Genomic DNA, 13823 nt, shown 5'->3' on the forward strand with positions numbered 1-13823 from the left:
TCCAGGAGAGATTCTGTAACTCTTTTCCATCTGGAACGGTTTTCAGTTTTCAGTTGTTTTTTGGCTATCATGTCAGGTCCCTCCCTCGTTACTGAGAATATACAAAAGCCTAACCACAAATAGATATATTTATGCTTATGACTGCAAAATATTGGGGGAACAGGAAGGGAGCAGTGAGCACGTATGAGACACAGAAAGTAAATTAATACAAAAAGGGGAAGGCGAGGGATTGAGGTTCTTCATTCAAGAAGAGATTTGATCGGATCACTATGTTAGGATTAAGGTGGGTGTAGAAATTACAGATTACAGATAGAACATGCATTAGATGATGCATTGATTTTACTGTTAATTGGACGTTTGCATTCAAACCGATGCTGTTCACATTTTCCCTGTACTCTCGCCTTTACTCCCCATAACGTCTTAACTTGCACACATCTCTGCAGTCTTCTGCTCGTTCTGCTCCCCTGCTCGACTTACTCAATGCTGCTGGGATGGGTGGAGTCTCCGGGATATCCCAGTGGATATTTGCCCCACGCCAGTGTGAGATGGACCAGGTGTGCCGGCAAAGGCCACACCCTCACCCTCCAGCTCATCCACCTGGACGTGGAGGACAGCCAGAACTGTGAAAACGATGCAGTGAAGGTAAAGTTAAAATGGCTTAACATAATCTTATCATACCCTCTGCAATTGAACAGATTTCATCTCCTTTTCCTAGGTCTTTTCAAATGGAAAAGTAATTGCTGCTCTGTGTGGCAAAATGGACTTTGAGGAGCTTCAGTCCACAGTGAATCCATTGTTGGCCTCCACCCCGGGCGGCTGCCTCTCTCTTTCTTTCCACTCAGACTTCTCTAACACCAGGAGGTTCACTGGCTTCAGAGGCTTTTACAGTGAGCAAGGTGAGACACACACACACAGAATATAACAAAAGCACACTCAGATTGCTATTGTATGTAGAGCTGAATCAATCAATCGATGAATTGATTATTCATCGATTACTAAATGAATCGACAACTATTTTGATAATAGATTAATCAGTTTTCATGATTAAAACAAGATTTCCAAAGTTAAATGTGAGTATTTTCTTCATGTCTTTGCTCTGGATAAGAAAGAAAAAAATTCAAAGTCAAACATTTTGGTTTGTGGACAAAACAAGACACTTGAGAACATCCTCATTTCCATGTTTGATGAACACCGATCAACATTTTTTAAGGTTTTCTGATATTTTATGGACCAAGCGATCAATTTATTAATCGAGAAAATAATCGACAGATTAATCAATTATCGTTAGTTGCAGCTCTAATTGCATGTAATTGTGACATTGTTTCACAAATGAAGGATCTGTAGCACACACACTTAAAAAGCATGAGACTTTTACTTTCAATTCTGCTGAAAGAACTCATCTCCTCAACTCCTCAAAAGCTAACAAAGCTTGTATTGAAAAAATGTAATTCTTGAAAATCATGTAATTCAAATTATATCTGTTTCATTACACATGATTAAAGTGAATGTCTTCATTAAATAATATGATCCTTAAGTGTCAGTTTACATAAATAAAGAGATAACTGAGTGATACATTGAAACAAACCTGTTTGTTGCTAAAATAATAATAAAGTAATAAATAAACAAAATAAAGAATAATGGATTGGCGTCTATATACAGTTAATAAAGTAATTACTGGATGTTTGTTATGGGACAAATGAATGTTGTATTGTGATTTTCTGCCACTGACCTCTGATTATTTGCTCTGTTCTGTTTAGACTTTGACGAATGTGAGGACCCAGAAAACAAATGCAGCCAGTTCTGTCACAACTTCATCGGAGGGTACCAATGCTCCTGTCACCATGGTTACTACCTGAGCACAGACAACCACACTTGCACTGGTACAGATATTATCGTTATTGTAAGAATTATTATTGTTTTTATCACTGTTGTTGTTAAGGGTTATTGGGCAAACAAGGAAAAACAGGAAGAGAGACGTGAAGAAGGATGGAACAAAAATGAAACATGAAGTGAGAATGGAATAAATAGAGGAAGGAGCAGCAGGGAGTGACAGGGGTGGAGGGTGAGATGTATGAAGAGGAGAGGAATGAAGAAAGCGGGTGACTGTGTCTGTGCTTTTGATGATGATGATGATGATGATGATGATGATGGTGATAACAGTTCACCTCCATCCCTCCTCACAGTGAGCTGTAGCGAGGATCTGTCAGGAATGAAAAAAGGCCTGATATCCAGTCCGTCGTGGCCTGGCTCGTATGCACAGAATGCTAACTGTCAGTACAGGCTGTCTGTGGAGGCTCACCTGCAGCTGGTGCTGCACTTCTCTGAGGCGTTTGATGTGGAGCAAAGCCCTGACGGTCAATGCATAGACGCGCTGAGGGTACGTGTTGAGTCAGACGACATACTGTAAACACCACATGAAGACATGTTGCTGCAAAAGCTTCAAACCTAACAGAGCAGCAAACAGAGAGGAAGTTCACATCAAAATGTCTGTGGATTTATTTTGTACAGCCCTTCATCCTATTCTGGCTGTTTCCATGGTAATCCTGTGTTATAAAATATAAACCACTGTTTGTATGTAAGATTTTTGAATGAATTAATATCTTTATTTAGGTTACTTTCATATAAAAAGTAAACATACATTTAACACAATTATGCCAATAAACAAAAGAGGAATAGGCTGAAACACATGGCTTATTTTTGAAATTCCAAGAAAATACATAAGACATTGCACTTACAATTATAGTACTAGACTTTCAGTTTGCAGTGTAAGCGCTAAGTATTTTACATTTCAAACTTTTTTTGAACTCCAAAAAGAGTTTTACACAATTTCATTTCATCATTGAGTTTGTTGCACAACTTTACCCCCAAAACTGACACACATCTACATTTAATATATCCTTCTCTTAATCTAAAGAATGTATGAATGCAAACAGGAAGAGTTTTATTCACCACACAAAAAAATGATCTCTAATGTTTTAGAATATACAATGTCTAGAAATCTTAACATAAAAGAGTCTATGAAAAACTGATTAGGCGGATTCCAGATATCCAGCTTTATTCATTATTTATATTAATATATAGAATTGCTCTTTTCTGAAGTGTAATTCTAGGCATTTTAAAAATGTTTTGTAAGTGTTTACTTTCATGAAGGAAACAATACAATATGCTAAGGCAGTTTTTATTCAAACTGTTCATTTGTTTTATATAAATAAAAAAATTTTTAAATAAAAAATATTGCTATTATATAAATAGCAATATATTTGGATAATTTAGATTTAATGTGTTCTATGTGCAGTTTCCAACAAAGTTTGGATCATACATTTTGTTTTACTTTCATTTAGTGATAACTTATTGAAGTCAAACCATATTTTCAATTTGATTAACTTGTTTTCTACAGTTTCAATCAATAAATAACGTAGGTCCTCATACTGAACCTTGTGGCACTCCACTGGTTACTGTTTTTCTCAGATTTTTGCACATCACAATTCTTTCTGCCGCAATGTCGGAACATTATCTTTGCTGTTTTAAACCCTTTTCTGAGCAGCTTTGGCTTTAATGCTGGGGCCATTGTTTTGTCAAAGAAAAGAAAACTGTGCACATCTCTTATAGACAGGATTTCCCAGTATATTTGGAATTATTTCCCAAGACTGCTCTTCTCTTTCTCTCCAAAAAGCTTCATCTGCTAAAGCACCTGTCCAGGTGTTGCTATATATACAATACGTCTCTCTAATGTCAGCTCATATCTTTCTTCATTTCATCTCCATCTAACACTAGCTCAGTTTTTGAGGATTCATTGTCTCTGTCAGATCTACAGCCATGTCATTTTTTAAACAAAGGTGAATATTTATGTTTTGTTTCCAGATTGAGACTGGCTCTGAGACTCTGGGACCATTCTGTGGTCACAAACCTCCTCCATCACCACTCCTTACTCACTCACACCACGTGATCATCAGATTCACCACTGACGGCTTCGGCACCAACAAAGGCTTCTCTTTAGACTTCAAGACCAGACGTAATGTGGTGCCATGTCCTTATCTCTGCCATACAGTAGGAAAGGAGTATTTATTGTAAAGTCTGTAAAGAAACTCCTTGCAAATGATTTCTCTTTTACATGTTCATTTCAGCCAAGGTCTGTCGAGCAGTGGTGACCTCACACTCGACTGCAGCTCCTCTGAGACCACAACATCAGCCTGGTCAAACAGTAACAGTGACGTGTGATCCTGGTTATTTTGTCAACACTGTGAGTGTTCAGTTAAACTAAACCTTATTAGTTGTATATTTAAATGTTTAAAGATATATGTCAAATGTGTGCAACAGTGACCTTGTGGGTTTAAAACGATCACTGTAATCCTGAGTGAAAACACTGCAGGGGCAAACGCACTTCGACCAAGATATACTTACACTACCAAAACATATAAACTATTGTCTGTCGTCAGCATCCTTTCAGTCATCTGTGTTTTAATGCATTTCCACTGTAGACCCTTGTTTTTCTTCTCCACTGGGCCAAGATGTTTTTGAGTGGGGCACCAAGGCTTTTTAAGTCCTGGATTATTCGGTACTTGCTAAGCATCTTAGTCAACTGTGTCAACAGACCAAAACACAAACACAGTTTGCTTGTTTAAATGAAAATGTATTTTGTTATTATGCTGGCTGCACCGTTGTTATCAGTGAAATTGGTATTTTAACTTTTTTTCCTCACTCTCCAATGACACATCATGGTCATTTTATGTCTTAATATGATACACTTCTTTCATATATCGCCTTTAAACAAACTATGTTGTTCTTCTGAAAAATAGAAAAACATCTTGACCCTGCCAACACAGTATGAGGCAACATGTCAGAGTACAGGCACGTGGACCCCTAATTACCCGTGTGAACGTGAGTCCAACTCTAACCAATTTGATTTTACTAACAATTTCTCATTAAGTCTTGGAGTTTGTCTCATTTCCCTTTTCTGTGTCTTTCATACTTCCACATGTTCTCCCGTGTAGCTGTGGACTGCGGTCATCCTGTCATCCCTAATGATGGCATCCTTCAGCTGGTGGACTCAGACAACTTGCACACTCAGTATCAAGACAGGATCGAGTTTAACTGCAGCTCAAAGTACTACACACTGGAAGGAGATGGTGATGACGCTTTACTTTTTTAAATGTAGACGTACTTATATGGATGAGGAAATGTGTTATTTCATGTTTATATGGTATCAGGTTGTATACAGTATATAATAAGGGATGATTAGTATGATGTATGATTGATGTATATAAGTATTGAGTGAAAGAGAGGAAGGGAATTACTAAGGGTAAACGTATTCCTGCTCATTTTCTAACAATGTCTAATTACTGTTTTGTGTCCCTTTTTTGTCTTTTCTTTACATATTTAAATCCTCTATTACGCTTTCTTCAATCTTTCAGACTCATACACTTGCGGTGCGAGTGGTGAGTGGATATCAGCTGCTGGAGCATCAAAGATGCCCACATGCATTCCAGGTATGACTTCAAATGCATTTTTTTTTTCAACATCACTCATCGTAAGTTGGATGTGCTTCCTTTGGTGTTTCAAACGAGTGACTTTGTTTGTGTATTTCAGTGTGCGGGAAGCCTGAAACAGTCCAACCAAGTGCAGGCAGGATCATGGGAGGTGTCACTGCGAAGCTGGGAGAAATACCATGGGCACTTTTGATAAAAGAGCCAAATAGAGGAGGAGCATCACTAATTAACGATCGATGGGCTGTCACTGCAGCTCATGTCGTGGAAAATATAGGAGAAGCCTCTTTGCGGCTGTATGGTGGCGTGGTAGATGGAAGGCTGACATCAAATAGCTTGTCTGATGTAGTTGTCATGGACAGTGAGAAGATTATAATTCATCCCGGGTACATCAGAGGTACTGTTTCTCGCACCAATTTTAACCATGATATTGCACTTATCAGATTGGCTTCCAGGGTGAAGTTTGGGCCAAACCTCATCCCCATATGTCTGCCAGGGGTAAACTCAAGGTTAGAGGAAGGCGACCTAGGTACCATTTCAGGCTGGGGGAAAACAGATGTGCAGAATAACAAGTTTGTCACATCTCCCATGCTGAGATATGCTCATATCTCGGTCTATTCTGACCTGAACGAGTGTCAGAATACACCTTACAACGATAAGGCTGGCAGTCACATGAATTTCACTGCAAACATGTTCTGTGCTGGAGCACCGGGGAAGGACAGCTGTCTGCAAGACAGTGGAGGTGCATTTGTTTCACCTATGGTGTCAGCAGGAGAGGGGCCCTATTACATGACTGGCATTGTGTCATGGGGTGCTCCGTGTAAACTGAGGAATTACAAGGGTTATTATACCAAAGTTGAAAATTATGTAGACTGGATTAAGGAGACCATCGATGCGGTGGAAAACTCGTAGAATGGGGAAAGATACAGAGAAAATGCTTTGCTACAAATCCTGAGTCCATGTCAGGATTGATTTAGACTTTGCAACCATCAATGATTATGAAAATAAAGATTCTGTATTCACAAAATGACAATAACACTGATTTCATACTATATCCTGAGTGAAAACACTGCAGGGGCAAACGCACTTCGACCAAGATATACTTACACTACCAAAACATATAAACTGTGTCATTGGAACTATTGTCTGTCGTCAGCATCCTTTCAGTCATCTGTGTTTTAATGCATTTCCATTGCAGACCCTTGTTTTTCTTCTCCACTGGGCCAAGATGTTTTTGAGAGGGGCACCAAGGCTTTTTAAGTCCTGGATTATTCGGTACTTGCTAAACATCTTAGTCAACTGTGTCAACAGACCAAAACACAAACACAGTTTGCTTGTTTAAATGAAAATATATTTTGTTATTATGCTGGCTGCACCGTTGTTATCAGTGAAATTGGTATTTTAACTTTTTTTCCTCAATCTCCAATGACACATCATGGTCATTTTATGTCTTAATATGATACACTTCTTTCATATATCGCCTTTAAACAAACTATGTTCATCAATGATTATGAAAATAAAGATTTTGTATTCACAAAATGACAATAACACTGATTTCATACTTCACTTTTGCATTAAAGGGCATTTTGAAAAAACAACAAAACACCTGCAGAGTATGTGTTTTTTTTTAAATTATTATTCTTATCAAGATTCATTTAAAATCTTTCTCTCAGGGTCTCCATTCACTGAAATAGTCAACTGATGGGATAAATCATTGACAGACACAAGATGTGTCTTTGAGGATACACGAGTGACTCCCTCTGGTGGTGGAATCAGGGTAGTGAATGAATGAGCACAATTTGAGAAAGGGGCATGAAAATGTGAGAAAAGCTTAAATAAATCAGGACTGTTCTTTGTATTTTATTTCATTTTTATTTGAACTGTACTTTACTTCTGATCAGAAAAGAATTTTACCCAAATGATATCTTGTTTTTCTGTCTACAATTCAAAGTCAAGTTGATTTTGCCAAGACAAACAAGACACATTACTGGCATCAACGCAGTGTGTTGCTACACACATGAAACAACAAACTGGTTTTACATGAATGTTTCACCTGAATGTGAGACATTTGCTCCTTTAACAGCTGATCAGATTACTCAGAGAGACATTTAGAGATGGAGTGGACTTTCTGTATCATCCCGTGAGTTCATTTTTAACATTTGCAGACATTTTTATGTTTTAAAAAAACAATTTGTTATGAATTAATTTGTTGACTCCAAGATGTCTGGTGTATATCATCTTGTTTCGTATGATTAATATCTTATTTTATTGTGTTGTGTCATTTGTGTACCTCATTATTATTATCAATATTACTGGTTTTTAGTTTGAGTAAATGTCTCAAAATGCATTGACGCATTAATGTGGTGTGTGTTATGTTGTGTTATGTTGACTGCGTTTGTTCTACCCTGTTTGCTTCACCTTTGAACCAGCAGCTCAGATGACCACAAACTGATAAACAGATCAAACTCCTGTTTAGGTTTCTGTTAGGGTCAGTGTGTGAGTGCTGGCTGCTGCCCCGCTCTAAGCCTCTGATGTACGGTGAGGTCCAGTCTCCTGAGTATCCCCAGCCTTACCCTCCCAACCTGGAGCAGAGGTGGGACCTCAGTGTACCTGACGGCTACCAGATCCAACTGACCTTCACACACATGGACATCGAAGCTTCTGCGAGCTGCTACTACGACTTCCTCACAGTCAGCGCCACATTTTGTCTCAAGCAACGTTTCAATAAACAAGAATGTGGTAGTGTTTGATAGACACTGAAATTGGTCACTTTATCTTATTATTTACACACATATTGACATTTTCGATGTCTTCACATGTTTATACTATAGACCTGTGCCTTGATTTAAATGGCACTTTGCCTTAAAAACATAAGATATAGATCTGATGATATAAGGTTTAATAGTGTGAAAATACATCAAAGCCCAAAAGTGGTTTCTTCAAGACTAGGATCAGACACCACTGTATGTTTTCACAATAAATGCTCTTCATCCTGATGAGGATTTTAAATCTGCTGCACTCCCTTAGGTTCTCTATGGTGAAAGGGTCCTGGGAAGGTTTTGTGGCAATGAGAATTCTGCTGACGGCCACCATCCCGGCGACCAGCCCATCCTGTCTCCCGGCAACAGACTCACCCTCATCTTCAAGACGGATAACAGCAACCCAGAACGCCAGAACAATGTGGGCTTCTCTGCTTACTACCAGGCAATAGGTAACATTTCTCCTTCTGTCAACCTTACAGTCACTTCCTTTTTCTCACCACTGAATGGTTCCTTACTTATGAATAATGATCTCATCCCCAGACATAGACGAGTGTTCTGCTGCCACACCAGGAGATAGCTCAGGTCCACTCTGTGATCAGATCTGCCTAAATACCCTGGGCTCATTCCTCTGCACCTGTCACCATGGCTACAAACTTCACTCAGACCAGCGCACCTGTACATGTGTGTATTACACAAACATACATTTCCTCCATATGCAGTTTGTGTACTCATGCTAACCCTAACCCCTAACCCTGCCTGGAATCCCCACTTAACAAACATTTGAGCATTTGAAAATGATACTGAGAGAATAACACTTAAGGATCAGGCTGGGGTGGTCATGGTGAGTGGCATCTTACAGTAATGGTAGTCAGTGAGACACAGTATTGTATTTCTGACTATTAAGCAGACTATTAGACTCTTACTACAGATTTGTGTCTCCTAAAGTGTCACCATACTGTCAGCAGATTGAATGACAGAGTTGAGAGGATGAATAATAATACCTTTAGATGATGATGTATAAACATCATTGTGATTTCATTCCCTTCTCTTCTTTTACAGTATCCTGTGTTGGTGGTGTTTTTAATGAAGCAGAAGGAACCTTATTTAGTCCTGGATATCCAGTCTCCCCACCACATGCTATTTCCTGTCAGTACATCATTTCTTTACAACCTGGATTCATTGTCTCTCTCAACTTTTCGGACAACTTCCAAATCGAGAGTGTGGACACCGAGCAAGGGCCAGTCTGTCTCTATCACTGGCTGCAAGTAATAAGAATCAGATATGATACACTAGAGCTTCCCAAGTTCAGTGGTTTAATATGAAACAAGTCCCTCACCCAGATTTGCACATACTAAAAACAATACAGTACAACACTGAAGTAAAGTACCACTAAGTAATAATAATCAGTGAGCTCAATGTTGAGGAAAGATTTGGCTGAAAAGCCCGAAAAGTGATTACAAATACATGGTGTACAGACCAGACAACACTAATGCAAAAAAAAGAGAAAAATACTTTTTTTAATTTTTCCTTGAGAACAAGATTTTTTTCTATGCACCAACCTGAGGCCAACCTGCTTTACCTCCAAGGCCCACCAGAGGGCCATGGCCCACACTTTGGGAAGCACTGCCATATACATGATCTACATGTTAAACAGTACATAAAGCACTAATCTCTCTTCTTAAAAGGTGACCGTTCCAGACAGAGACCCTATGAAGCTTTGTGGTACAACGAGTCCAGGCGTGATAGTCACAAACTCCAACACCGTGACGCTGGACTACCACACTGATGACGACGGCCTGAGCAGAGGCTGGAGCCTGGAGTACAGCACACACAGTGAGACACACAACAACCACAGTAACAAGTAACAAGCCAATGAACACTTATACACTACACTGAGCCCTTTGCTCTGTAGCCATTTGGACAGATCACAGTAGGAAACGCACAGTAGGTGTAAATCGTCAAATGAGTGATGGCTGAGTTCCATTTAGCTCCCTCAGTTCCATGGTGCTTGCAGGTTCACTGCCACACTTACAGGACTTACAGGAACAGGACACAGCCATCGTTAGTGTGATCAGTAACACCTGTGCTGTTCCTGCTGAGTCATGTCAAAATGGCTGCTGAGTAAATGACCCATTGGAGGTTTTTCCAGGTAACAAGTGCCACTGGCGGAACATGTTGGCCACTGTCCTGTCTGATTAGTGATAGTTAATGAATCCCTTGTGTTGTATGCTTCTCTGTGGCACTTCAGGAGTGCGGTGTCCATTACCTGGCAGTATAGCAAAAGGGAGGGTCACACCCATCTTGGCTGCATATTTCTACAGAGACTACATCTACGTGCGCTGTGACCAAGGATACAAGCTGATGATGGTTAGATCAGACTTTTCTGTTTTTCTTATTCTCATTACACTGAGCAATCATATTTAAAAGTATAGTTCATAAATGGTTTCTAAAACACTTTTTTAAAACTTATTTGTTGAAATGCTCTTCATGTTCCATGGAGATTTAAGTAAATACACTTTATTTATATAGCACCTTTCACAGATATGGAATCACTAAGAGCTCCACAAGGCACAAGTAAAATACATACAATTCAGAAAGGGTACATTAAAAACTTTTTTATTTAGACTATTACAATAGTCCAGACACCTTGGTTCCAAACATAGGGCTGGACAGACAAAGACAGATGTGCTGTTTTATTAGGGGAATGACACTGTCAGGGGCAACAATTATAATTTCTGTTATTTGTAAGTAATTATCACTTAATCACTGGTTGATGTCGGAGAAGCAGTTAGTTAGTAAGTAATGTTGCCAGGCAACACGAGATCTAAACACTGAGTTGTGGAGCTGATAGACTTCATCAGTATAGTTTGAACTCATGTAGCAATGTATCAAACATTTATATGTTTGTGTTTCCGCACTTGCACTTACCTATATGACCAACAGAGGCCGACAGAGGCTTATTGCGTGAATGGGGTGAAGTCTTCCACCTCTGATTGCCTTGTTTACATTTAAAAGTCACACACTTCACTTTTAAGCCTTAGTATCACCAATGAATGTTGATATTTGACATTGTAAATGAAAATACTCATTACGGATTTCCCGTCATTGTTCCACTTTCAGGACGGTGAAGAGATTGAGAGTTTCTCGACCATGTGCCAAAGCAACGGACACTGGCACCTCCCTCTGCCAGAGTGTCACAGTATGTCATCTTTAATCTCAGAACAAAAACAAAATACATGTCTCAACACAACAAAAAACAACAACAACTTGGCCTTGTTTTATTTTTCTGCAGTCATTGATTGTGGAAAACCAGAATCCTTGCTGAATGGGAAGGTGGATTTCCTGTCCGGCTCTGACAATCAGTACCATTCTGTCGTTCAGTACAGCTGCAATGAACCGTTTTATGCTCCTCTGGGACATGAAAATGGTGAGATATTTACATGAGTCCATGACTGGAGGCTTGGAAACATGTTTACACATACACACATATAGAATGTTTCATAAAGTATTTTGAATGAAGATTACTATTACGTAAATGTTTAGTTGTGATCTAATACAAATGATGTGATGGTCCTCGTTTAGTACCTTCTTGTGTTTTTTTTAATATATTTGGTTCTGTTCTCACTGCTCATCAGTCAACTACACCTGTGATGCAGACAGGAAGTGGAGGTCCGACAATAATATTCATGTCCTACCAACTTGCCTACCAGGTATCACTTTTCAATTCAGAATAATAACCTAATATTGATACAAGAGGAGATTGTTTGAGTGTGTGTCAAACTTCCTTTCAGTCTTGTATAAAGTCCCTAAAATAAATACTTGTACTTGTAAAAGTATCTCACCAGAAAATGACTTTGGTAGAAGTTGAAGTCACTTTTTTTTATATATATATAATATTAAGTAAACGTCTTAAATTATATGACATTTATTGTAATTTTCTGATATAAACTGTACTTAAGTTTGTGAGGAGTTAGGATTGAGCCATGGTGGCTCAGTGGTAGGGCGAGTTATCTTTCAACTACAAGGTTGTGGGTTCAATTTCTGACTCTTATATCTGTCCTTGAGCAAGACACTTAACCCCATGTTGAAGTGTGTGAATAGGTGAAAGGTGTAGTGTAGTGCAGCTAATCAAGACCAGAAAAGCTCTATATAAATACAGATCATTACGAACTCTGAGGTTATTTGGTAATAACGAGTAAAAGATATTTAGAGGAAATGTAGTGGAGTAAAAGTAAAAGTTGCAAGAAATATAAATAACAAAGTAAAGTACAGATACGTGAATTTTAGACTTAAGTACAACACTGCTTCCTTTCATATGTGAACATCTCTGAATTCCATCCAGTTTGTGGTCGGCCAACTCGAAGCCTCTCATCCACCAGCTATCAGAGGATCATTGGAGGCAGTTCTGCTCCAGCGGACACCATCCCCTGGCAAGTGTTAGTGAATGTAAATGGACGAGGAGGAGGTATGGTGATCGCAGACCGCTGGATCATGACTGCAGCTCACGTCTTAACACGATATGGAGATCCACCACCAACTAGCTCTGTACAGGTAAGTGCACCAGTACTGTACATGTCCATACACAACATGTTTTGGATTGACATTCATCTCCACCTGTGTTGTTGATTTCCAGATTCACATGGGACGCACTGATATTCAAACCTTGCCGACCCCATTGTCTGTTGCCTCAATCCACATTCACCCAGGATACAACAACTCCGACGGCCTCAACTATAACAATGATATTGCTCTGATCAAACTACAAGAAGTGGTCACATTCAGGGCATCCATAATGCCCCTATGTTTGCCACCACAGGATGCTGCATATCACACTGGCACAATGGGGTAAGAAAAAACTATACTCTCTTTTTTAGGTTATAATACCATGTCAATTATTATTTATTTTTTTACTTGATCTGCTCTTGGTTTTGTGGAGAGTCTTTTTCACCATATGTGTTCATTGTGTGTCTTTTTTAGAATGGTGTCAGGCTTTGGTATTACAGATGAAGGCAACAAACGGATTTTAACAAATATGCTGAAATATGTGCACATCCCTGTGGTGGATCAGCAGGTGTGCAGTCAAACATTTGCTAAGATGAAGCAGCAAGGCAATAATCTAATACCACATCTGACAGATAACATGTTTTGTGCTGGAGTTCCTGAAGGTAAGAAGGACTCTTGCCAAGGTGACAGTGGAAGTGCCTACGCCATCGAGGAAAACAGTCAGTTCTGGGCTGCAGGCATTGTCAGCTGGGGGGTCGAGTGTGGAAAGAAGGGAAAATATGGGGTTTATACCAAAGTTGCAAACTATGTGGACTGGGTCCAAAAAACCATGCAGGAGAACTGAGCAATTAGTTACAACCTGATGAGAGAATGATGAAAATAAAATGTGACAAAGTGGAATAAATTCAAATGCAGTATCTTGTCTGTAGTGCACTCCTTCACTTTAAAGCCAAACTGCATACAGTGCAGACGACGTGCCTGTACTACTACCATGTTATTAGCTGTTCAATAACAACATTTTCAACATCTGCCATCATCACAACACTTTACTATGGAATTTTATATACAATATATC

The 13823-nt window shown here is 39.2% G+C and overlaps 1 protein-coding gene across 1 annotated transcript; it reads left to right on the forward strand.

Moving 5' to 3' along the window:
• Positions 1-200: 200 nt before the first annotated feature.
• On the forward strand, positions 201-13665 carry LOC122774705. Its single transcript, XM_044034182.1, has 23 exons — positions 201-283; positions 444-642; positions 716-896; positions 1758-1880; positions 2184-2377; positions 3862-4012; positions 4125-4240; positions 4797-4878; positions 4992-5126; positions 5412-5486; positions 5587-6391; positions 7960-8173; positions 8511-8694; positions 8786-8926; positions 9305-9510; positions 9931-10078; positions 10494-10612; positions 11366-11444; positions 11538-11672; positions 11881-11955; positions 12588-12796; positions 12879-13090; positions 13223-13665. Exons 1-23 carry the CDS (start codon positions 270-272, stop codon positions 13590-13592), a joined length of 4167 nt encoding a protein of 1388 aa, XP_043890117.1. The 5' UTR covers positions 201-269; the 3' UTR covers positions 13593-13665.
• Positions 13666-13823: the final 158 nt, after the last annotated feature.

Source organism: Solea senegalensis, linkage group LG9, assembly GCF_019176455.1.
Source record: "Solea senegalensis isolate Sse05_10M linkage group LG9, IFAPA_SoseM_1, whole genome shotgun sequence".
Taxonomy (NCBI): domain Eukaryota; kingdom Metazoa; phylum Chordata; class Actinopteri; order Pleuronectiformes; family Soleidae; genus Solea; species Solea senegalensis.

Coding starts and splice junctions, on each gene's coding strand:
- LOC122774705 (XM_044034182.1), top strand. Junction 1,881..2,183: donor AGACAACCACACTTGCACTG/GTACAGATATTA, acceptor CCCTCCTCACAG/TGAGCTGTAGCGAGGATCTG. Junction 4,013..4,124: donor TTTAGACTTCAAGACCAGAC/GTAATGTGGTGC, acceptor TGTTCATTTCAG/CCAAGGTCTGTCGAGCAGTG.